The sequence below is a fragment of the Melospiza melodia genome, chromosome 5 (assembly GCF_035770615.1).
Source record: "Melospiza melodia melodia isolate bMelMel2 chromosome 5, bMelMel2.pri, whole genome shotgun sequence".
Lineage (NCBI taxonomy): Eukaryota > Metazoa > Chordata > Aves > Passeriformes > Passerellidae > Melospiza > Melospiza melodia.
Genome location: NC_086198.1, coordinates 11546689 through 11572949, shown reverse-complemented (window position 1 = coordinate 11572949; position 26261 = coordinate 11546689). Strand labels below are relative to the sequence as shown.

The 26261-nt window shown below is 35.3% G+C and overlaps 1 protein-coding gene across 5 annotated transcripts in view; it reads right to left on the bottom strand.

Annotated features, from left to right (window-relative positions):
• Positions 1–26261, bottom strand: part of FSTL5 (follistatin like 5) — a 270592-nt gene that overhangs the window by 60344 nt on the left and 183987 nt on the right. For all 5 annotated transcript variants that reach the window (XM_063156281.1, XM_063156280.1, XM_063156283.1 and 2 more), the window contains 2 exons: positions 7067–7187; positions 281–442 (listed from right to left, as the gene is read on the bottom strand). In XM_063156281.1, coding sequence (XP_063012351.1) covers positions 281–442; positions 7067–7187 — 283 coding nt within the window. The remainder of the gene's footprint in view (positions 1–280; positions 443–7066; positions 7188–26261) is intronic.

Below are 26261 nucleotides of genomic sequence, written 5' to 3'. Positions count from 1 at the left end.
GCCTTGCACTGCCTGCTCCACTCAGATACTGCACATTTTCAAACAGACAAGAGCTTATTGGAATTTACTGGTAATCCTGCCAGTAAGTACAATCATTCTAACAAAGAGAAAGCAGAAAGATGTGTCTTGGGGAGTAACTGGAAGAAACTGCATCTTTTGAAATGTTTTAGCTTAGACTTCAAGCCTTTGTTAAAACTATGGAAGAAGAGCAGTTAGTATGGAAATGATGCACAGATAAAACATTAGCAAGATGTAGAAAACAATAAATGCATTCCTTTACCTTGAAGAGTTAGTTGTTTGGACAACTTTGGAGTGATATCAATTCCATTCTTCAGCCAACCCAGCTGTGGGTTGGGAATACCTTCAGCGTGGCACCGAAGGCTAGCTGTCACACCTGGCTCCCTCGCCTGGCTCTCTGGATAGACTCGGATAACTGGTGGAACTGAATACAGAAAACAATTATAATTTAGTGAAGAACATTATTTTCATTTTAAGAAAAATAACAATAACCATTTTAAGAAAAATAAAAATTCAGAAGATCCCTGCAGCTATATATAACTACATACAGACGTGGTATTCATCAGATATTCAGTGACATTCAATGCAGAATTCTGTCTCAGAAAATTTATGAAGCAAACAAAATATTCTGTGAGAAAAACCTCTTCACTGTGGTATCAAAGACAGAAGCCTCAATTCTTCAATAGTTGGTGGTTGAGTATTAAGATTTTGATTTTTCCTTAGATTTCTTTATAAAATATGACTAATGTACAATTAGGGAGTCATGATATGTTGTAAAGAGATTTTAATTGCCCTGTTTCACAAATCTTAACATTTCATCTCCACCTTACCCCTCTTTCCAAAACACCTAGTAACAATCCCTTCTTCATGCAAAAAACGTGTTCAGGTTTATAATTCTTTATACATGTTCAGACAGGACCTTCTGTACCCATGACACCACCTTCCTTCTTTACCATATGGACACTTCACTAGCTTATGTTCAACCTGATTGCCCTCTGAAGTCCTTTCCTGCCAAGATGCATTCCACTAGGTGGTCTCCGGGATATACTGGTGCACCAGGATTGTTTTTCCCTGGGTGCAGGACTCTTGCACTTCTCTTTGAACTTCCTAAATTCCTGCTGCTTCATTTCTCCATCCTGTCAAACAAATAGCAGCATGACCCTGTAGTTTATCAGCCACTCCTCTCAATTTGGTGCCATCTAAAAAACTGTTGAAGGTAGAACTCTGCTCCATTTATTCAGATCATTAATTAAGATTTTAAGACATACATCCTTCTGGACAAAATGTCCACACAGCTGGATAGCTGTGTTACATGATGGGTGAACAACTAGCTCACGGGTCAGGAACAGAGTTACAGTGAATGGGGTAACATCTGGCTGGGATCCAGTCATTAGTGGGGTTCCACAGGGCTTAATCCTCAGCCCAGTTCTCTTCAAAATGTTCATTAAAAACTTGGACACAGCACAGGACCTGAAGGAATACTAAGTAACTTTGCTGACAACACCAAAGTGGGAGAAGCTATTAACTCCCTCAAGGACAGAGAAGTCCTGAAGAGGGACCTCAACAAATTAGAGAGATGGGAAATCACCAATTGTATGGGAAAATGCCAGATTCTGCACCTGGGGCACCTACAACCAGGGGCAACCCTGGTTGGTTGTACAAACTGGGGAATGAAGTGCTGGAGAGCAGTGCTGTGGAAAGAAACCTGGGGGTCCTGGCTGATGGCAAGTTGAACATGAGTCAGCAACTCATGAGACAACTTGCTTGAGGTTGTTTCTAACAATAAAAAAATATTAACTGTAATAAGATTAAGGAAGTGTATTTCCCATTCGCTAAAGTTTTGTTTAATGCAGCTCTACAAGTGTGGAATACTTAGGATGTCACAAAACACAGCTGGGTAGAGGAGAAGTATCAGTTGATAATGAAAGAAGATAACAAGATCAAAAATTAACTGTGTCTACTTTGGCATGAGATTAAACATTTTCAAATCCTATTCAACTATTTACAAGAGATGTCTCAGCATGCTGTCCCATTAGATCATAGAAATGCCTTACATTTCTGCATTGCAAGAAATGCATAAATCTACCTTATCTCAGATAGGATGCAAAAATCAGTAGGTTTCAGAGATATTTTAAACCCAGTTAGAGAGAACAGTCTTTTCTACATAACCCCAATATGCAAATTGCAAAAATGTAATATAATAACATGGGAGAAGGTTAAAAATTAGATAATATGGCTTTTAGTTTCTTAGACTACCAGCTGAGAGGAAGAGCACATAAATATCAGAGATTTAAGGTTTCTATTGATTTTCTGGAAAGGACTTTGCTTTCATGGAAGTGGATCTTAATTTTTCATCTCAAGCCTGACATTGCCACTCCTATTTCCCCTCAATTTCTTCCCTCTTTAATCTCCTCTTGCATAGCACTGTGTGCTCCATACTGAGACCTTGCCTTCCCCACTGTGCTCTTCAGAATGGGCCCTGCTCGACTGCACATTCACTGGTTTGAATATTTTTGGCACCTCAGCTCCCAGCCCTGCTCTGCCACATGTCCAATTTTCATGTCTGCCTGTTCAGCATTTCTTGACACAAGGTCCTTTGGGCGGCCCACCTCATGTCGTAGATTTCCCACTGCAGCAAAGCCAAATGCCTTATTCTTCCACCTTGTCTCTGGAAAAGCAAGGACCTCCACTTCTTTAGAGACTGGACTGCCATCACTGAACACTCTCAAGCATCTCAGCAACAGAAACAACTTTCAGGACCAATAGCAAGGCACTGCAATTAGTTGTGTTCTGACTACATACACCAGGATATTTCTATTCGCTTTCTGTGTCAGTGAAATATTCTAATTGCATAAAAAACTTACGGGTATTTAACTACCTCACCTGGACAGACTTCTATTGAGAACATGTGCAGAGAATTTTTTTAACAGTTCAATTTCAAAGAATTTTCACTGACAGGAAAGAGGAATGTATTAGTTTTATTTGGGCAAAAGGCATGCAATATTTCTAATGCAATATTATTGCTAAAAAAGTTTTAGAAAATATTATAACTGAAATCCAACTCTTCCTAAACCAACAAATAAAATCTCACCCTGCATGACAAAATGTTATTGTTGCTAAATTAACTACTTCAGGGTTGTTAGGAGATATGAAAGGGAGGATCTGCTCAGGTGAAAATATATCTGAGTTTTCTTTTACCATCCCTTATTTCTATAGTAGATCCTGTTCCCTTTAGCACTGTTTTTCCAGGAACAGAGGTTCTTGCATGACAATAGGGTTTATTTTTTTACACGTCTTTCCTCTATTTGTTGCCATTTTCCTCTTTCCTCACCAACTCTGTGTCTGACAGGTTTATGCAACTAGAAATGGTTTTCAAGCCTTGTTTTGCATTATAATTTTTATTTCATGTTACCCTGAAGACTATTTGTAATATTCCACTAAGAAAGAACTGTGCCACTGAGGCATGCTGCAGACAACTGAAATATAAGTGGAGTTGTGGGCTCAGTCTAAAAAGTTAAGTCGATGTGACAAATTCAATGTAAAGTCTTTGGGGTTTGTTTGAATCAGGTTTTTGTCTGTTTTGTTTTGCTGGTTTTTGTTTGGGTTTTTGGTGTAGCTGACCAAAACAAACAAACAAACAAACAAACAAATAAATAAATATCACCAGAAATAAAATTTAAAGTACATAATTAATGTGACTGTTCACACTGATTTTCAAAGAGATATGTTCTAGCACCTTCAGCTAAAAAAAACTTTAAAAGGAAGAGATCATAACATAGGTTAAAAAGGGAGGGGAGACACCGCATGTTTGTATCTAGTAAAGTATAACACACAATTGAGTGAATTCTATACCCCTTATCTTTCAATTCAAATAGCAATGTGACTGTTGGCTCCAAATATAGTGAATATGTTACTATTCAATAGCTCTAGCACTTGCTATAAAACCTCTTGAGCATTATTTCAGTTGGGTCTCATGGGGGAGGGAAGTGAGAAAATAGTCTATTCCAGCTGTCTTGAATCCAGGAGAATGCATGTGTTTAAAAAAGAAACAGGGGATAGCTATAGTGAACTAGGTTCTTCTATTGATATATATATAAAATAACTCTTGCTTAAGCTTAGATACTTTGGAAAAACAAAGCTGGCAAACAATTCTTCAGACATTACACGTTCCCTGCTTACATCTGGCTGAGGCACTGGGCTCTTCATTCTGTACCTTAATGTATCAGAACTGCTGATCTTATTTAAGTATCACTGACATTTTAGAAGAAAAATAAAGATCAAACTGATAGACTCAAGTTCATTTACTCATATAGCCCCAGAGTCATATAATCTCAAAACTGTATACACGGAAAGTCGTAAAAATTATTATTATAAATACTAATAATTAAGACTGAGTCATGAAAGAGTTACTTCTTCTTGATCACAATTTTTATTTTGGTTTTGTTTTTAGTTTATATGAAAAGGCTTAAAATATCAACCTATAGGGTTGCTCACAATATTTACCATATTATTTGTATAAGAGTAGACTCATTATTTCACCATAAAACAAGTCTTTTACAGTGCTCATTAATGTATTTTTAAGACTCCAAAGGAAGCTCATTAATCTTTATTACTGTGCCAGATAATTCAAAACTAAAAATATCTTAGATTTTTATCTTAAAAGTAAATCAGATTTATATCTATAATAATTGGATACTAGCCTAAAATATGTGATTTCTTTTTCCTAAAAATATATAGGTATACATAAATGGAAACCAAGAAAGAACTTAAAATCTAATTACATTGTTTTCACTGAACCTTCACATTAAATCTTTGTGCTCAACGTAGTCTCATTATCCCATTAACCTTTTGACTGTCTCTCCAGTTGATACAAGTATCATTATATTAATTAGTCATTATCACAGCTACAAGTACTGACCATCATGTCTGTGCTTAAGAAGCTTATTCCCTAGAAGTACAAATCTAAACTGTGGAAGAGCTGTTCATTTGACCTTTAATCTCAGTGGATTTAACTCAATTTATCCACAACACACAGAGCAAATAATCCTATTGCTCAAAAGGTCTCCTTTTCCTGTTTCTTGCTCCCCAAAATATCAACATCCAAAATCATTTAGGAAGGTACCACTCCAGTGCCAGCTTTTGCAATAGCAGCTATCTGAGGCTTACAGTGGTTTCCAGATGAAAAACCTATTTCCTGTCAGACACATTATCACTAGAAAAACCTACATTTGCCCTCCTTCACCTCTCTCAAATTATGTTTCTTGATTTTCTAGTCTTGCAGAAAACCTTCTTCAACTTGAGCGGAGTTTTGCCTCATTATGTGCTGAACTGAGACAAACATGAATTCAAGAATATTTTAACTCTTGCTATGCACCTCTGGGGGATTATTTACACATCGGGATTGGCCAGGAATGTGTTGATAAGAATATAATTTTGTGAATAATTTAGGGCAAACCAAACCCCATAAAACAGAGGAGGATGTTGGTCAAGAACTCACTAACGTGTTCAGCTTGCCAAGAACTCTGCTATGTCTTCAGGAATTAAAATATTAATAAACTGCACATCAGACTTCACACTAGTTTAGCCAGTAATTGATATCTGGCTTTTTAAATGACAGAAAATAATCCCAGAAGAAAAATTTGGAGGAAAATATGTTGATGCCATTTTCCCATTACCTTGGGGACAACACTCTATGTACAAGATGTTGTGGTTCAAGAGGGGAAGAAACTAGGGGAAAAAAGTTGAAATATATGGATAGAGAAATATTACAAGCCAGCTTCCTGGACAAACATAAGCAAAGACAAAACGTTTATAAAACCGCAAACAAGCACTAAGTGTCAAATGAATTTAAAATGTGAAGATATTAAGAACAGAAAAGGGGGGAAAGGCTATTAAAAGAAGAAGAATCAAATTAAAAGCCAAAATAATTTTGGGAGCTGTATTTCATATGGATATACATGAAAGATAAGAAAAAAAGAAAATATTTCAGCATTCTCAGATGTTAAAAAAAGTCAGCCAAATAAGGGCTTATGCAACTGATTAACAGCTAACAAAACAAAGAATGATGGCAACAGCAGTGGCCAGGCAACTAGGGCTAGAGTATGCCTCAGGAGAGAAATACAGCCCCTTAATGCAAAGTAAATTTGGAGAAGATTGAGGTCAAACATGATTCTGGATAGGATTAAACAACAACATGGAATGACAAACACTGGTAGTTTACAGCAGAAAGGGAGTCTTAAGAGTCAAAGAAAATTTGAATTGAAATAACCTGAAAGTACTCTCAGAAAAAAAAAAAAGTCACTAAACCTCAGAGATGATAAAGCAGACCCTTCATCAGAGGAAAAGAATCCCTTAAAATGCTTTAGGAAATAAATTGCATATAAGAAAAAAGAGAGGGTATATCAGCTTGAGAGAAGGTAAAGGCCTGTCTTCAGGGCACCAGTAACAAAGCAGTTAAGTTTTGTCCAAGTACAGAATTCAATGAAGTGTTACCTGGAACTCGAACAGATGTAGGAAAATGTAAAGATCAAGTTTTAAAACCCAGGTGCCTCAAGCTAATCTACTAAAATCATGGGTAGATTTCAATAACCTAAATGTGAATTTAGAAGCCTACATCAATTACAAAACCTTCAGGGAAGTGCATTCTATTAATCTTATATTCAACAAAACATTCTTAACACAAGAAACTTACACATTTATTTTTCTCAGCATGTTCCCCAGGTTACTAAATTAATACTAGAACCTACTTCACCTGTGTGTCTATTTATATATAAACCACTTCTGTTCTGCATAACATCCAAGGTGCAAAGCAAGTCCTCTGGACTATCTTTACACCTTTTAATAGTTCTTATTCTATGGAAGCAATAAGTTTAAATTATTGTGTTTCATTATTTTTAAGGTTATTTGAAGGAGATCAATGAAGAAAAAATTATATATATTTTTCTATTAAGATTTAACACAATACAAAAAAATGTAGGAAAGAAACAACTGATCTGCTTAACAAAATTCAGGTTTCTTATGACTTGATAATTAGAACATTTTTCCTTACCAGTCACTTGGAGAATATGAGTTTGATAGAGCTTATCATACCCATCAGCATAGCAGGTGTAATTTCCCATATGAGTTGTGGTAACCTTAGTGATGTACAGGGACCCATCATCTCCAAAATCCTACCAGGAAAGATTAAAAACAAGGTTATCATAATTAAACCCACATCTCTACAGTAATTACGCTCATCATCTCAGCAACAAAGCTGTGATGCAAATATCAGACATCACACATCACAAATATTAAACCAGCATATATGACAGTAATCTGAAATTCAAATATTTTACTTGTGAATGGTGGAGTTGTTTAATCTTGCTACATATATTGTGACTGTAAAAGAAAATACAACTTTTATTTTAACAACTAGATAAACTCAGCAGAAGCAATATGTTTACTTAACTATGACTGTTATTTGCAGAAGAAAAGCTGTTGAGAATTGCATCCGACCAGAGAGAAAAACTAAATCTATGCAAAAATGAACAAGTTAAATGACATCCTGTGGAAGTGTTGTGATCCTTTGTAATGAGCAGACGTGACAAAAAAAAAAAATCTCGTTTTTCTTCAATTCTTCTCATTAGATTCACTGATACATTACAGAAGCACTACTGCTGTAAACTGATTTCAAGGATCTGGGATTCCTGAAAGGAAATGTTTGTGATCAAGACTGAGGCAAAAGAGGCTTTTAGTAGATTATAATCTAGTTCTTCTTTTGGCACTGGGTCCCATGCTAGCTCAGCAAAAGGTCCATATTTTCTCCTTTCTTTTGCTGCTGATTTAGTCCTGAAACTCTGTAGACCTTCAAATATCTGGAGCAGATCCAATTCTGGGATGGCTTCATCTTTTCTTATCTGCACATTCAAATAGAGTCTCCAGGTTCTTCCTGGGTCACCTGTCACTCTTTACACTTTTTTCTTTTTATTTGAGTTATGTCAAGAGCTCCCTGTTCGTTAATACAGACTTCTTGCTGCTTTTAATTTACTGTTCATTGTGAAAGCCTGTTCTTGAGCATAGAGGAGGTCATCCTTGAGAACCAACCATCTCTCTCAGACCCCTTTTATTTTCAGCATGATCTTCTATGGAATTCTTCTAAGCACATCCTTGAACAGGCTGAAGTCTCCTTTCCTGAAGTCCTTTGTTATGTTGCTTTCTGCCCTGCTGTTTCCTCTTAGGCTCTTTGACTCAGCCATCTCATGGTCACTGTAGCCAAGGTTGTCCTCGCCTTCATTTCCTCAACCAGTTCTTCCTTATTTTTTACTTCACAAACTTTGTAACCTTCTCTATAAAGTCCTCAAATCCATGAAGACTTTATCAAAAGCTTGCAAAACCAAAAACTTCAGCTACAATACCTCAGTCACTTTAAGTTGCAGGGTAAAAGAACTTTAACAGAAAATATTACTATGCGCTGCCTTATTCTTACATTCTGTCCTTTGGATGTTAAAAATGAGAAATACTGGGCTACATTAACCTCTGGTTCATTATGACTATTCTTGCATTCTTCCATAATCTCACCTACAACTTTTCCAACTTATTGGGATTTATTTTTTTCAGTTCTCACTTTCCAGTTTTTATTCTTACTCAGAGAACAAGAGAACTGAAATCTCTATGAAATTCGTTTTAATTTCTCAGTTTTCTCTCTTTAAATACACTCAGGATATTATTCAAAAAACATGTGTCTCTCTGTACTTCTTCATCCAAAGATGTGTGGGCAGCTAAATTTCACATTTCACAACTCCATGCTTCCAATGGTTCTGCTAGTTGTACCTTGGGAGAACAAAACAACACGCCTGAAAAATAAACCCACCGGGTAATACTATCAATAATTGACTTCCTCAAGATAACTACGTTTCTATATGAGCACTTTGGTTAAACAGAAAATATTTCTGCCAAATCTTCAATATACCATTACACGTTACCACTGCAAAGATCAAAAAAGGCACCCTGTTTAAGACTTCATTTTTAACTGATGATGCGAATCAGTGCAATTCCCCTTCAGAATAACCCACCCAACTAACTTCAAAAATCTTCCTTATTGGATATTTTGACTTTGTCTCTTTCTAAAATACATGAGGCAGAAGATAAATTTACTTCTCCCTTTTACTAGCTGAACACACGTTTTCAAAGTGTTCTTCTTCAACAACATTATTAGTGGAAGATGAAAGGACAGCTATTCAAAAGAGCCACACTACAGGTACTTACAGTTTATCTGGAAAATGGGTTTTGTTATTACCATTTGGAATTTTTTGCCTAATCTCTGCCAAAGATATTTGAGAATAAAATAGGGCAGTGGATGGAGTGTAGAAAAATTCAGCTGTTACAATGCAGTCTGGAGACCAGTTTAATTTAACATTCCTTATGCTAAATTATTAGATATTGCTTTGAAGCATACCTACCTGTTTCAGCTCTTTAACTGATTCATTGTGGCATATGATATCCTTAGGTACCATTGCTATTTTCTAAGTAAATGTGTGCCTGTGCATGGTTTCTCCCTTCTTTTTCATAGAAACCATGGATGAGACACTCCTGTGGTTATTTTATATTAGTATTTCAATAGAATTCACACATGAGGACTCTCAGAGAGTTAGAATTTTATGGACAGAATGTTTTGTTGGTAGTGGTGAGCTTTGTCTGGTTGTTTGGTTTGGTTTTTTTACAACTACAAAATAAATGCCCTCGGCTTATTGTTATACTGAATTGAATGTTTGTTTTGTTAATTAAAGCAAACCACTCAATACAAAGTGAACTTAATGTTGTAAGCAGCATTTGAAAAGGGATGGTGAAGTACATCAGAGCTACTTGACACTGCATGTTGACAAGTATTTAGTGTTTTATTGACAAACTCACAAGCTGAGTAATTTAAAAAAACCCTGTATCTATACTGACACACAGACATCTTTGAAACAGAGCCTTCAAAAATCAACAGCAACAAATACAGAAAAGATGGGTTTTTTTACGTTTTGGAAAATATATTTGATGACAGTAAAAAAGAAGAAATTGCTACAAGCTCAATTTTTGTTCTCCTACTGTTCACACAGAAATGGCAAGGTACTTCTAAAATTACATTGAGAAACTCTAATTATTTTTGTCATACATGAAAAGATAGAATTGAATAATTACCTTAACAATGGTTCAGCTGCAATTCTGTTCTCCTGAAGAACTTGACATTTCACAAATCATAATATATGTTACAAATAATGAGCAAAATAATAAAGACTTCAATTTGATAGTCAATATTTGCTTTTCTCTCTTGCTGTTTATAAAACAGAAACGAAAGGTGATTTTTTGTTTTGAATCAGCAATTATATCCTTGGGGTTTATAAACCACTTTCATATGCTAACGCTTTGAATATGAGAGAATTTATGACCATTTTCCAGCATTTCTTCATTAACAGCTCTAGGAAGACTGTTCCTTGCTTTCTCCCTACAGGAGAACATATAATGAAACAGACTGCTTGAATTTGTTCATCATCATAGAAGCTAGAAGTATTTTTGTTTTGGTCTGTGCCATTTGGGCTTTTCTCTTTTTTTCCAGCATTTTTTTGCCCATACTTTGCTTTCCTAAATAGCTTTTTGGGGGTTTTGGCTTTGTATAAATAAATTTTTAAAAAATAAAGTACATGGGATATGTGAACTGAAGATGTGAGTCCTTACTAACACTATCCTCAAACAGAAAAAAAAAATAGTTTTTTGTGTTCTTAATAAATGAATTAGTGAACACCAAATATTATGAATTCATGCTTTTCCATATTATCTTTATTTCTATTTGCAGTCTTTAACAAATCCACAACAAAGAAAAAAATATATTGTTTAGACCCTTCTTTATTGATGGTTATCAATAGTAGTTAAATTATAATGATAACTCACTGGGTGGGGGCATTTTCCTTAGTTTTAAAGGAAAATCTTGATTTTTTTAATGGGGAAAGGCAAAAAACCCCACATTATCTGTCTCTGAGCCGATCAGGTAGAAAATCTGAAGCTAAGAATTAAAATTTTGTATTGGTTTGCTAGGGGAAGGCTATACCAATAACTGAAACCAGATAGTCTCAGAACAATAGTTGTTTGCTTGTAAAACACAACCAGTACACATATTCCCTTTTATTTCCTGTACATCCTCCCAAGCTTTCTGCATTTTATTTCAGTCAACTCATGGAAGTACCAGTAATACTAATGTCACATTCTTGCTCATATTTTACAGGCTTTTCAGTACCTTTAACTTCCTTTATTACAAGGATACAGAGAGTAGATATCCTTTTGAAGGTTAACTGAAAACATTTTAAATAATAATTATTTAACTATGGTTCATTTGCCAGACAAAATCTGCTCAGGCTTTTTGTGCTAATGTCAATGCTACAACTATTTTCTAAATAATCAGTTTCTCTGTTCACACTGACAAAGCAATGCAACTCTGCACTTTACTACTGACTGTCACAAAGAAATTATATTCCACAAAGAACCCTGAGAAAAATTGCATCTGGCAGAAATCCAAGATTTTTTAAATTTTTTTCTTCTAGATTAAGAGGGAAAACAAATCCTACATTTCATAAGCACAAATCTGCATACCTTCTCTCAGTCTTAAATTTTACAGCTCCAATAAGAACAAATCATGAATCTAGTGTAAGTCCACTGGTTGAAGAATCAGCCTGACAGAAAATAGCAAATTATGCCAAAGCTTAAAGAAGGGAAGTGCACAGTCTAACATAAACACTAGTACAGTATATGCAGTAGAAAGTGATAAAATCTTAAATGAAACTATGTTCTCAAGAATACAACATCAGACACCAGTTTGTGACTGTTAATGCAGACTAGTTTTGGTCAAAGGAAATCAATCTTCCTAAGCTTCTTTTACAGTCATTTGAGAAAGCTCAGGGCAGCAAAATCCTTTTATGGGATCATTCAGTGGATCTGTCAGTGTTCACTGTCTTAGCTGCCACCCAGCTCTGCTGACCATGAAAACAAACTTCCTAGCTACAATTAGATATTCCAAGCATTTCATTGGTTCCCCTTTTCTTGACACTGGCGAGAACAGAAAGAAAAAAGGAAATAATGACTGAATTTTACAAAGGCTGTATCCCATTATCGCAAATAGCTTTACTAGCCTTACTATACTGACGATTGAGTAAAGTGGTGAACATTTGGTGAGTAATTCAGAACATCTAAATAAATCTCCCATGCTGAGAAAGTCTTCATGCATATCTTCCTAAACTTGTATTATATTACAAATGCTCAATGCAGAGGTCACCCTCTATTCTTGCTTCCTAAAATAAGACTTTGTAATGCATAAGCTCAGGCCAGTAGTTAAATTGAGAAGGATTTGGCTTTATTCAGCAAATCTGAGAAAAAGATTATTTCTCTGACTAGAAATGAATACAATAACACTGTACCTGTTTAAATAATCAATTAGATATGTATGATTTTCCCTTTATTCTCTGAGATATAGCAAGGACTGCAATTTCACTTCATGAGGAAACAGTAACAGCTAATAAATGGTAATATCCATTATTCCACATAAAACATGCAACTGCTTTGTGCTTTTCAAAAAAAAGTCAGTAGATTAAAAATTGGTTTTGCAATTCGGAAATCTAATAATGTTGCAACCTCTTAAGAACTTGAAGAGGGATGACACAGGAAAGTGACATAAAAGGCCTCAGTGCTAGATTACCAGTGAGAATAATGACTTCATTTGATATGTAGATGTGTAAGAGAATTTGGAATTTTTTTCTTGTTTATGGCAGACACTAGACATAAGTGAGAGCTTTGCCAAAGTACTAGAGCTCTTGAGGCTAGCCATAAAACATCACTAACCTTTTACTTCCCCAAAAACTCCGTAATTTTACATTATCTTGTGATGAATTGGCAATAAGGACTGCTAATTTATTTAGACATTCAAAACCTCCAACTGAGTAGATGCAGTATATTTTAAATAGAAAATTCAGCATGCTCTGATACAGCTGTCTTTTTTATTGCTTCATGTTACACAGAGATCTTCACAGTGACTCATATACCATTTGACTTTTACTCCTTTTTAACAAGCCAAATTGTTATATAATCAGATTTAATCAGATAAATCTATTTGACATTCATTCCTCACATATTTTTCAAGTTAAACTCATAACCAATGAAATGAATTTATAATACTTACTCAATTACCACAGTTTATTATCATTCCGCCAAACTGTGCCTTTTTTTTTAATCAGCTTTAATTGTAGATATATTTATTATCACACTCCAAGCTAGTTTTGCAAAGAGAAACTAGCTTTGCACTATGCAGTTTACTTGGATCATATTCCAAAGTGTATCTAAGTGTTAGGAAGGCCCAGAGGAGCAGAAGTACTGATGTAATTTACTCTCTAAGGTGATTCAGTTAAGAATTCACTGAATATCCACTAAATTTTTCTGATTCTAAAAATATCCCACTACATAATTATACTGTGCTAACATTTAATCTGTTTTCAAATACTACAAACTATTCTGTTTTAATTTTATAATTTTTATTGGAATTTTTGATCTTCCTACTGCATAAAACACTGGATTTCAGTTTTAGTTGCATCAGTCTAAAGCCCTTTTCTTATATTGAAAATAACTCATATCTTTGGTTCCTGAATTAGACTAATCTTGAAACAAAAAAACCACTTCATTTCATAGAAATCAAGTCCTCCAGATGTTTCTTTACAAAACTCAAGAGAATCTACCAAAAAAAGGAAACAAACAATGCTTAAATTTTTGTGTTACTCAAATTTTTATCCAATTATTATCTAGGCCATCCCATGTATTTATGAATTATCCAGGAGGGAAACAGACAAGTAGGTAGAGGGTATTCAAGGTTTATGCAATTCACAAAAACCCAGTGGGATAAATTTTGGGTTTTCACAAACTCCTTTATGTACATGTGATAAACCAATAAATAGACAACAAAAATATCTTTTCAAACAACTTTTAAATATCTTGCAGACAAAAAAAAAAAAAAAAACAAAAAACTAAACCAAAAAAGATAGAGATTTTTTGAGAATCTCCTAATATGTGGCAACTGAAAAGGGTGTATTGGGCTAAGTGGCAGGCGAAAAAAAAGGAAACCTAGTACCTTAAAATGATTTAAAAATCAGAATGATTCACTTTGGCCCATTCTTAGCATACTAGGGAGGAAAAAGGCCCATTATAAATCACAAAGTTTTTCTAAAGTTGATCTCTCATTTTAAATGCAGCATTAATATAAGATCTAAAGACAACAGTACAAAGAAAACAGGGCCAGTCACACATTACTTGGATTATTAGCACAATCCCACTTGAGTCAGTTTGTTATCCAGTATGTCATACAAGAAATAGGCACAAAGATGCTTAGAAAGAGTCTGGATGCAATTCCTACACTAAACTTTTTTTTTTCAGCTATGCACCTGATTACGTACAACAAAATGAATGTCATCCATTCCTTGCCATCTTTTTCTCTTTTCTTATAAAATCAAAATATTGGCAGTTTGAATGCCAGCACAGCAGATTCACTTAAGGGTTTAGCCAAGATTGACACACCCAATCATTCTGAAATATTCTTTTTAGAGCCTTTTAAATAAACAGAAAATTCCAGTCACTTGAACTAAATACTCAATATGAAACTGGAGTACTGCAAAAAGATCATGAATTTACACTACTAAAATACTGAAAGCTGAGACAATTTACGTTTAATACTAATCTTGGTTATCTAAGCTTTACACACATTGCCTTTGCTCAAACCACTAATACAACAATCCATGTCCATCAGTCTAATTCTTTATCACAAGAAATCTTAACTAGCAAGATTGATTCCTTGATATCAATGAAAGAAAAGACACTTCAAGGTCATTGGCAGCAACCTTTTAATGTAAGCACAGAAAGTATTTACGCAGGGAAAATTCTTTGGGTTTTGCTTTGGAATTAGGTTTTTTGTTTGTTTTGTTTTCTGTCTACACTGAAATGAATCGTGGTGTTTTTAGTCTCATTGTATAATCTGGTTCTGGTTCCTGGTCAGGTTAACTGTAAGACAGTGCAAGAACATCCTGGTATAAAACAAGAAAAATTAGGGTGTTCAAAAAGTTTCCAGAAAAAACCTAAGATTTTTCAGCATATAGTGGCACTGACAAACATATTTTCTAGAGCTGTACCAAGTAGGACTTCTGTTCTTTTACTGATATGAAGCCAAGACATTATGATAAGCCCACAGGTATCACAATGGTTATTCATACACAAAGGCAACAGCATAATGCTGAACTAGCAAAACCTCATTACTTTCTCTACATTATTAGCAATAAGATATTTCTGTTTCTTCTTTCTGTTACATCTGGTTTGTGTTCAAGCCATAAACCGAGGTTGGAAATTCCCCATTTCAAAAGGGATTGTGAATAGTCATAATAAATATTTTCTGGATGGTATTAACAAATAAATATTGTTGATATTTAGACAGTTTGCTATTATTAAATGCTCATATTTGTTATACATAAAACATTTACTATATCCTGCTGCAGGTAAACTGTGTGTTATTTAAAAGCAAAGTACCTAATAGAGGTACACGAGATTCCCATGCAATAGTTCTAAAAAAAATTGAACACAAGTACTTTAAATTGCACAGTTTAAGAGTAAGACCACAAACTCCAGTTAAATGAAATGCTTATATAAAAATTAATATGCAAATGACAGTATCACACTGAGTCATGACCACATTCCCGTGCTCTCTCTAAATTAACAGGTTCCCTCTTCTGTGAGACATTCATTACTCCAATTTTACCACTGCTCTGCCAATCACAATAAGCACTTTCTTCTGCTGCAACAATAGCTAACTCTTTGTTAACACACTTGAAGTTTCTACAAGATGTACCAAAATAATTTTAATTCTTAGTGGACCATTATTTGTCTCCTGTAAATAATTTTTGCTTTTCTGTTTTCTGTAATGGGCCCAAAATTTTTTTAGAAGTGCAAGTCCTTCACAAAATATGAAGCTATATACACTATATTTTCTTTTTTCACCCTTGTTCCTTGCTTTTATTTTAAAAAATGAGTCAGCACTACTCATTAGAAATATTATATGCTACTGTCGCCATATAAAACTCTATCACTGAAATACCATAATATATTTTCCTTATACACAGTACAGTCTTACTTTGGAAGACTGAAATATACAGAAGTTCTTTTTCTCTAGCTAACCCCTGATTTCAATTATATTTTACTCCAATTATAACTCTATCATTAGCTGTTGCCAACTAATCATAGAATCCATGTCAGAAATAAAGTCTCTATTAATACAGAGGGTTGGGAGAAAAGGCAGTTTTTTCTTCCCTGCCTTCCTTTTGACATGTTAATTGTTCAATAATCACAGGTTAAACTTCAGTCTTTTTCATGAATGAATTTCTTGTCTGATGTTTTAACTATGTATATAATGTAAAAAATGTGAAGGCAAAACAGGATTTCAGTCATTTTTCATTAACTATAGGTTACAATAGCAGGAACTTCACAGAATTCATGGCATTTGCCAAATTGCTGCACAAACTTTTAAGTATCTTGTAGACAAAAGTCATTGATATTTTACTGTACTAGAGTATGGCAATTCCATTTTATGTCAGATTAATACAAACAGGTCTGTAAAGACAGATTTTTGCCTAGAAGGAGCACATATTCTAGAAAGGAAGACATAGCCTCCTCCCTCTTAAATAACAGAACTATTTGAAATAAAATGCTTAAAAAATGGACACACAAATCTGCTCTTAAACCAGACAAGATAACATACTTCAGATGAGAGTCATAAGACTATGTGATTTTCTTAAGGTAGCCTGAAATTTATTTTCTAAGTAAAGAAAAATTATTTTTTCTTTTCAATACTTCAATTAAGTATCTATATGCAAAAGCTTATAATTTGAAAACATTACTATATTCCTCTTAGAAAGTTCTAGAAGAAATATGTTAATCAGCCAAAACCAAATCATCCTTAGCAGGTGCTTTTGAATAACTGTCATAAAATCCAGTCCCTTCTACCTATCTTTACCCATAAAAGTATAATAAAGAATGCAGATTCAGTGACCCTCTGTAAACCCTCTGAATTCTCCTTACTCAAGGACAATTTTTTTATATCAAACCAAATTGGATGTTATTTAGAAGCACTGTTTCAACTTCCCTACTTCTGGCTGTAGTTTTAAGCCAAGCGTACATGAAAGGAGACTCAGATGGTCACCATTAATAGATCTGTTTCCAAAATCATACTAAATTAGGAAAATCTCTAGTTTCATTTATCATTCCTTTTGAACTGATCAATGAAAACATCTGCCATGGATACAAAGGCTCTTGCACATACCCAAACAGAAAAAGTTCTGAATGAGTCCTTTTGAAAAGGAAGCTCTAGATTATAAAGATAGCAATGTGAGAACAGTACAAAAATGAAAAAGAAAAGGAAGAAGAACACACATGAACATGATAAAATTAACAAGTGAAAGAGAAATCAGTCTAAGCTAAAGTAGATCTAATTAAATTTAGATATGAATGGATACCTGGTGTCAGGTATATAAGTAGATAGATCACTGACCAGTTTGATTCAAAGAAATGTTAAATATCATCATTTGAAAATCATGGCAGATAAATCCTCCTCTGTTGTTATCCAGTCAGAGTTCACAAACTGATCAGACTTGGTCCAGACAAACAATTTGCTTCATGCTGACTTTTGCAAATAGCAGGACCAATTATATTTCAGGTGGGTAGAAATTTCTTCCTGAATCAGTACTAAGTAAACCCCCTTGTACACTTCTGCAGTATTAAAAAAGAAAAAAGAATTTTTGTTGAAAATATATAAATGACAGTTAAGCCAAGTTCCCAATAGGTAATTATGCCCTACCTATTGTAATTTTTCCTCCTCGGCTGCTTGTGATGGTGGGCCAGACAGGGTTTCTCTCTTTTTTTTTTTTTTTTTTTTGTATTTAAGCAATTGTGCCACTCTGTTCAATAAAACAGACTTCTGGATATCAAAGCATTTTTATTGCTGGTGATATGGCCCTCCTATTTAATGTACTATAGCAGTGATTGGAAAGTCAGGACTATGAGCCACAAGAGTCTATTATTAACAAAGCATCTTTCTCATGCTCTTAAGAAGGAGTGACCTTTACTGCTAGCTGCAGCATAGTCGAGCTGCTCTTTCAAGACTTCTTTTCTAAAATAATAACCTGAAAAGCTCAGTATTCTTTCTGTGTACTATAAAACCCTTTCGCATAATTCTTCTGAAAGCTGTGAAAAGCATTAAGTCTACTAGGATAGCAAAACTGCTGCAAAATGACCTGAAAAACTTGGAGAAATAAATATGTAACTAGTAATAAAATTATTCAGAAATGATGCTGTTTTTCACCCAGTTGATGGATGTATGTAGCAGAAGAAGTGAGAAGAGTATGTCTATAACCATACAAAAAAATTGAACTGCAATTTTTTGATGAACTAATCAGAAATTAATAGCACAAAATGAATTTGCTAGTAACACCAATATTGAATGCAGATATAACCTGCATTTTTATATAGATATACAGAAAAGAACAGAGAAAACAATGAATTTGAATTGAAAGAAAAGCTTAAGGTAGAAAGATATTATGGGAGTGAATAAGAGATGCTTAAGAAGTTTTAGAAGTCATTTTGTAACACAAAATATAAAACAGCTTTTCACTAATTTTGAAATACAGGGAAAATGGGTAAGAGTGAAAAAAAAAAAAAAAAGTATGATACAAGTTCTGATGCCTGGAAAAAAAAGGAGTAGAAGTTACTCCTAAATTCAAGCCCCAAATGCACTTGATAGACCTCTGGATGTGCAGCTATCCTGCACCACCTGGATTAGCTTCAGGATGTTCCTAACTGAGCACACTGGTCTAAGGTGCAGGATAGAACTCACATCCATTCACCCAAATTCCATCTTTCATTATTCAGGAAAGACACGGCAAAGACACAGCAGAAAACAAGTTCTCCTGAAAAACTATGGGAATTGATCAGTAATAGATGTGATGATTATGGAGAAAAAATACAGCTTTAAGACTTTATGAGAAGTGGAGAAAAAATACAGCTTTAGGACTTCCAATATTTTTTACACCTTCTATTGTTATCACACAGCACCAATGGGCATTGGAAAATATTACATGGCAGGTACATGCTCTCAAGTAATTGAGCCAAATATCGGCTCCTAGAGCTGAACGTGCAAGACCAACTAGTGTCAAAAATGGCTTTACAAAATCAGTTAGCATTAGATATGTTATTATTAAAGGAACAAGGAATACGTGGAATGTTAAATCTTTCTGAAATTGAGTGTTGCATTACCATTCTCAATGCAGCATCATCAACTGAAGAAGCACAAGCCAAAATTAAAGAAATCACTGGTCAAATATAAGAGCTTTCCCAATCACTCCAGACCCAAAGGTAGCTTACTGGCTGATGTCCATACTCTAATCCTTGTTACTCATGGAGCAGGGGCAATGCCTACAATGAAAACTTCAATGATTGCAACTGGAGTTACTTTTGTAATTGCTGGGATAGCTATCATGCACTGTATAATTGCTTGTGTCATTCTCCTGCTGTTTCTATATTTTCTCTGACCTTTCTATAAACACAACATCCCCATGGGAGACTCTGAAATGAGAAAAAAGGTCCCAGGAAGACACTGTTTGAGCCACAGGGAGATGTAAGAGACTTAAAGACCACAACTGCCTCAAATATTGTCAAGACTACAGCAGAGTGAGCTTGAGCTAAGACCAGAGGACAGGAATTTGCAACAGGAAGGTGCCTATTCCAGGCCTAGAGGAGCTCAAGTTTGGTTATCCCACCCTGGCTAATGCATCTGGACAAAAATTCCCACTATGGCAAACTGTGGGAGGAGAAACAGCTGCTTATACACATGCCACCCTCAGTTATGGGAACATCTGTGGACACCCACGGAAACCCAGAAACTGGCCTGCATAATAGTGGAGTGGCACCTCCAGAAGACTCTGGGACCCCACTACCGAGAAGACCAGGGTGAAGGAGGCCCAGTGGGATGCCTCTGGATCCACAGTGTGGTGATTGTTTTCTTCTTGATCTCTTTCTCCTTTACTTCTCCCCCCCCCACCTCCACCCCGCTCTTTCCTATTTCTTTCTATCTCTTTACCTCACATTTACTGTTAAATAAAATCCATATTACTGATTTTGGCATATGGTCTCATTTGTATCTTAAGTCAGGCAGAGGCATCTCTCAACAATTGAATCCCAACAAGTGGAGTGGAAAAGAACAAAACAAAGCTGGTATTCAACTCATGAATACAAAAGAAAATGTAATAATGCATCCTACTTAAAAGAAAAACTGTGTAACAGATAAAGGGCAATTCAATATAGATAAAAATAGAAACATGCTGACTTTGATGAGTCACTGTTAATCAAATCCAACCACCTCATCAGAAAAATGAGTGGGAAATATCTGAAAGTTGTAGTGTGTTTAAGAGGTGGCAAAAACATAATGTACAAGGAACCAGCTGCAACTAGGCTTTTAAAATGAACCTCAAATACAATGAAGTTATACATATATAACTTCATATATATATTGTGGTTGTAACACACAACACCAAACAGAAGATCACACACACTAAAGTTGCTGCATTGCCATTTAGTGATTAAAGCTCACAATAAACTTATCAGGATCCAGATTTTGTACTGAACAAGACTGCCAGCTTTTTGCCAATGGCATTGTGTTTGTTCATTGTTGGAATATGAGTTACTATCGTCCAAAAAAGGATGAGGTTAGGAGCATCACCTCTGAAGGGAAGTAGGTTCTGGGGCTCCCTTCATGTCATAGGACCACTACACTTTCCCTCACACAAGCAGTAAGATGGCCCATGGCAACTCTGCAGGGAGGAGGAAAACCTCCTCAGGAATAAAACAAGAGCGTGCAGAACTTGCTGCAGCAAATCAGAAAGTCAGTGCAATGCAAGCAGGAATTCCCTCTCTTAGGATATTTGATATTAAAGAAATGTACGTGAACTTTGAACATCTTTTGTCAAGGTTTAGGAATGGTGTTCCCTAATGTAATGTTCCTACTGAAACTTGCCAAGCCATGTGGAGGTCAATCACACCCCATCCCCATGTGGCAGGCTGGAGAGGACAACTGGAGGAACAAGAGGGAAAGATCATGGGCTGAGAACAATTGACTGGAAATAGCAATGAAACAAAACAAACATTACCAGCAACAATACTAATGGCAGATTATAACAAGAGGAAAAGAAGTGAACGATTCATACGTGATTGCTCACCTGCCTCCACAGAACCCCCAAAACACCTGACTGCTCCCTCTGCCATGCTACTCCATGTGGAAGGGAGCCTTTCCCCCATTCCCAAAAAGTGATGTGAGGTGGTAGAATACTGCCTGGGTCCCAGACATGTGCCCTCCTGCCCACTGCAAAAATTTAACCTGCCTAGCCAGAACAGGTTAAACTGAACAGGTTAAACTGAATAGGACACGATGCAGTTTAGACTATTAATTTTTCCTCTCTTTAAATTTAAGTCCTCTAATTTATTTCCTAACTTTAAAAAAATAATTTTACTTTTAAGTGTTGTTTTATGTGATTTAAGGAAAAGATTGAAGGATATTTTCCTGACATTTATGGTTCACCTGGGATTCTGTCAGAAGTACAAACACACATGCATACACACACACACATTTTTCTCAGATATTCATATTTCTAACACTGTATTAGAGTCATAACTGTGCTGTATTAAGAACAATTCAACAGTGTAAAAAGAGAAGCTTGTATGTAGGTCCATATTATCCCATGGGAGAAAACAATGTGGAAAGGAATAATTCATGAGGTTCTCCTGAGATTTTTCTTAAGAATAATAAAAGGGGGAACACAGAATGAAAAGCTGGAAGGAAAAGAAGAGGTCAAACATCTAGAGTCCTTTCTAGGAAAGGTGCTTTATGTTTGAAGGATCTGGAAACCTTTCTGTCATCAGTTTCTGATTAGAACTCAACAGAAAGGAAGCCATTGTGTTCTTTAGAGAATGTTGGTTTTTATTGGTATTCTCCATTACAGTCTTTTGGGTTTTCTTGGTGGGTGAAGGGCAAAGATGTCAAGAAGAAAATGCCGACTGCCACCAAAAAAGGGTCAACTTTTATGCATAAATTAATTTTAACAAGATAAACAAATCAGAAGTTTTGAGGAAAAAGTAACCTATACCTAACTTCAAAAACCTCAAAATTGAAACATTAGATGCTTTCCATGAAGGCAGCCTAAAGAGAGAGATCATGACCTTTTACCAAAAGGAAAAAGCTGAACTACACTGTTTTGAAAAATTACTGTTTAACTTTGCATGTGGACAAACCATCCCAGTAGATCTTCAATAAATTCAAAAAAAAAGGCCAAGATCTTATAAGAAAAGTAAGATTGCTCATGTATAGGAAAGAACCTGAAGGCAAAGCTGGAATAAAGTATCAGAAAAACAATAAAGTAAATTAAGTTACAAAAACTTTAAACAAGTGAATGCATTAAGACTAAAAAAGTAATATGCATTGCATTTGGGAAATACATCTGCTATTTTTCATACGTGGGAATTATTATCTCTAATGAATAGTAGGTTAGATAAAAACAAGAGGAAAGTGGAAAGGCAAATATTAAATTTAAGATGCAAGATAACAGGGAGCAAAAAAAATTCTTTCTATATGTGTACTGAAAGATCATCAAAATGCCCTGTGATACCAGTTCTGTAGTGAGTCACAGCACAATTATATTACAATTTAAGTAAAATTTGCAGAGGCATATAATTTTTCATAATGTCACTCAGATGGGTGCTAATTATCCCTGCCTCCCATCAGTTTCAGTAAGAGAAGGATTAGTAGCAAGATGCAGTACTTCTACAAAAAGTAGTTATAAGTACCACAAGAAGAGATGAGGAGAGCTAAGGACTTTTAAAATTATCAACTGGATATTATCAATAATGTCATTAGCATATTCTTCATAGAACATTTTTAAATATACTATTTAAATACAAATTCCTATGATCATCCTTTGAAAGTCAAACGGTATTTCGTAATATTTCTTTAAAACGTATTAGAATATACAAGACATTAGACATTATCAAGACTCATTTTTAGCCACTCCACAGTTGACAGCTTTAGAGATGTATCTTGTACACCTTCAGTAGAGGAGTGGAATATTTCAAATATATATAAAAATTGAACTATCAATTTCAGTTTAGACCTGGATTCCTTTCCTCCTTGTTGCATTTTTCCATTTGACAAAATACTAGGACATTATATTGTTCTGAGTTTGTCCCTCCTCAAAGCAAATAGCTTAATTCATACTGAGGACTGGATAGTGCAAAACCTTAATTTCTAAGCATGAGCACTCGCTAATGATTTACAAAATCACATTGTCACTACTGCTTAGCCTGGCTCCCTATATATGTGGTGACTTCCAGTTATCTTGATCTGTGATCCATTTTACTGAAAAAACCCCAAAACCCTAGCTATCTATCTTCCCGGGTCAGTGTTTGCCTTGCCATTTTCAGAAAATGTACTGCTCTTTACACAACATTATTAGTCTTGAGATGCTCAGATGTATTTCTTGTATAACTGAGTAAATTAAGAATTCCCAGAGTTAGGCAAACATCATTATAGTTTATAATACAGCTACAGTAAAACTTAAAGTACACTCCTTCTGGGGACATCTGATATTATACAAGCAGTAAAGAATCTAGAAATAAAGAGACATATCAAATCTATGAAAACAGTGAAAAGTAAAATAAATTTTGAAGAAAACAAGGTCTGGGTACAAATCTAACTCAATGTCTTTCTCTCCATTCTTTTGTTGTTTCTTCTTTTAATCCAGGCACCATTAACTTTTTCTTCCTCCCTATTTTACTTTATCTGGAAAGAGAGATTATCATCCCACATATACATATATTTGAGCTCTATTAATTTTAGTGCCTCACTCAGGATATTGAATCTGACCTTCTCTTTCTGTATTTGAATCGTAACTAAACTGTTAAGGGACTAAACTAAAACTTAATTTTTGCTTATGAACAATGAGGTTCCTGCAGATCCACCTCTCAGATTTGTCCAGGTCCCTCTGGGGGGCATCCCAGCTTTCAGATATGTCAAATGCACCACTCAGTTTCATGTCACCTGTAAACTTGCTGAGGGACACCTCAGTCCCACTGCCTGTGTCATTGACAGAGATGTTGAAGAGCACTAGGCCAAAGACAGACCCTGAGGGACACCTCTTGTCATTGGCCTCCACTTAGACACAATGACAGAGACGTTGACCACAACCTTTGGCTCGCTCCATCCATCCATCCATCCATCCATCCATCCATCCATCCATCCATCCATCCATCCATCCATCCATCCATCCATCCATCCATCCATCCATCCATCCATCCATCCATCCATCCAGATGTTGCATGGAACTGCATAGAAGGCTTTGTAGAAGTCTAGATAGGTGACATCTGTTGGCCCTGCATTGTCAACCATTGCCACCACTGGATCATAGAAAGTCACCGGACTGGTCAAGCAATTGTCCAGAAGTCCTTCAAGATAAACCTGCTCCAATGTAGATGTTTTGGATATCTGCTTCACAAAGCCCTACCTTCTGCTCTTCCAGTTTTAGACTTACTTCTGCTGTTCCTTGCTCTTTTTTGTTCTCTAATATCTCTCTCTCTCCCTCCCTATTTTTTATGCCCTTTTTTGAATGTTCTTCCAGAGATGCCATGGGTGTGCCCTGCCGATGGTCCCTTGGGAATGGCTGCACACAGCATGAGACATCCCTGGTCCTTTACCCTAAGAGGCCACACCTGTGGCCCCTGCTGCCAATCCCTGGGCACCTGCACCCAGCACAAGAACTTTCTCTGCTTGTTTTTTGGTTTTTTGGGGTTTTTTTGCTGTTTATTTCTTGGTTTTGTTTTTTTGTTTTGGTTTTTTTTTGGCTTTTTTCATACTCAAAAATGTATGTATCCAGCTTAGAAATCACTTGCTCTTTTCATGTCTGCAAAAAAGCCAACTGAACCTTTCAGTCTTAAGCTGAGCTGTTAGCTTCATCATTTCCATTCATCATTTCCCTTTTATTTCTGTCTACAGTTGCATCTTCCTTTTTTCTGTCAACAGCTCATGCCAGCTATTACACTAAGAATTGATTAGTAAGAACTCCAAATAATGGTTTTGAACATCAGGAATATTTACAGAAAGGTAACAAATATTGCAGACAGATCTTGTGGACATGGGCAAGACACTTTTCAATATAAGTCATGTGATTAATATCAAACTAACAAAAACAATTATATTTAACAGAGAACTTTTCAGATTATCTTGGGTTTATCTTAAGCCTCTCAAGGGACTTAAAACCATCACTCAAGCAAGATGAGCTTTTGAGCTTTGAAATTGTCCATTATTTTACAAAGCGCCACACTGAGGAAGCTCAGTTTACCATCAGAACTAACAAATCCAGACATAAAAGAGAGATGATGTGTGGGAAAAATTTTCACCTTAAAAATAAAACATTCATAAAAAAAAGAAATAAAAATAGACAAACTAGGTATTTCATTGCAGCAATATTCCACACACATAACAGTTCAGGTGATTTCAGACTCACTTGGGCTAGAGAGACAGCACAAATCCCAAAGTAACAATTTGTCCACATTTTGAACTTTGCTAATACAAAATGGCCAAAACAAAGAAAGCATACCCAGAAGCATACAAAATACAGATGAAAGCTTATTTTTAGTCTTGAAAGAAGATGTAATTCTAATACTAGTTTTTTATTTTCCTCTGTGTTTTTAGGTCATGGCAATGTTAGGTGGCAAACACTTGCCTTCCTGAAACAAAAAGATTTACAAATTATACTAATATTCTGTTTTTCATTCTTTGAAAGGCACCATATAGGCTGCTGAATATTTGGAGGAATGAGCATGACAACTAATTTTATAATGAAATACTTATTTGGGGAAAAATAGATTTCTATTGAACTAATATAAAAGAAAACTATTATTATGATCTGTTTGTACACAAAAATGTTCATGTCACAGATTTCTCTTTTCTTCGAAATATGGGAAGACTGTACAATCCTGAATGCAAAATGCTGACTGTATTTTGGGCTGCAATTTAGCCCTCATGTTCTTTTATTGCTATATTTATTTTTTAAATTATTGCTCTGTGAAACATATTTTCTCTATATTTAACAGGAGTTCAAACACACAGCAAATAAAAT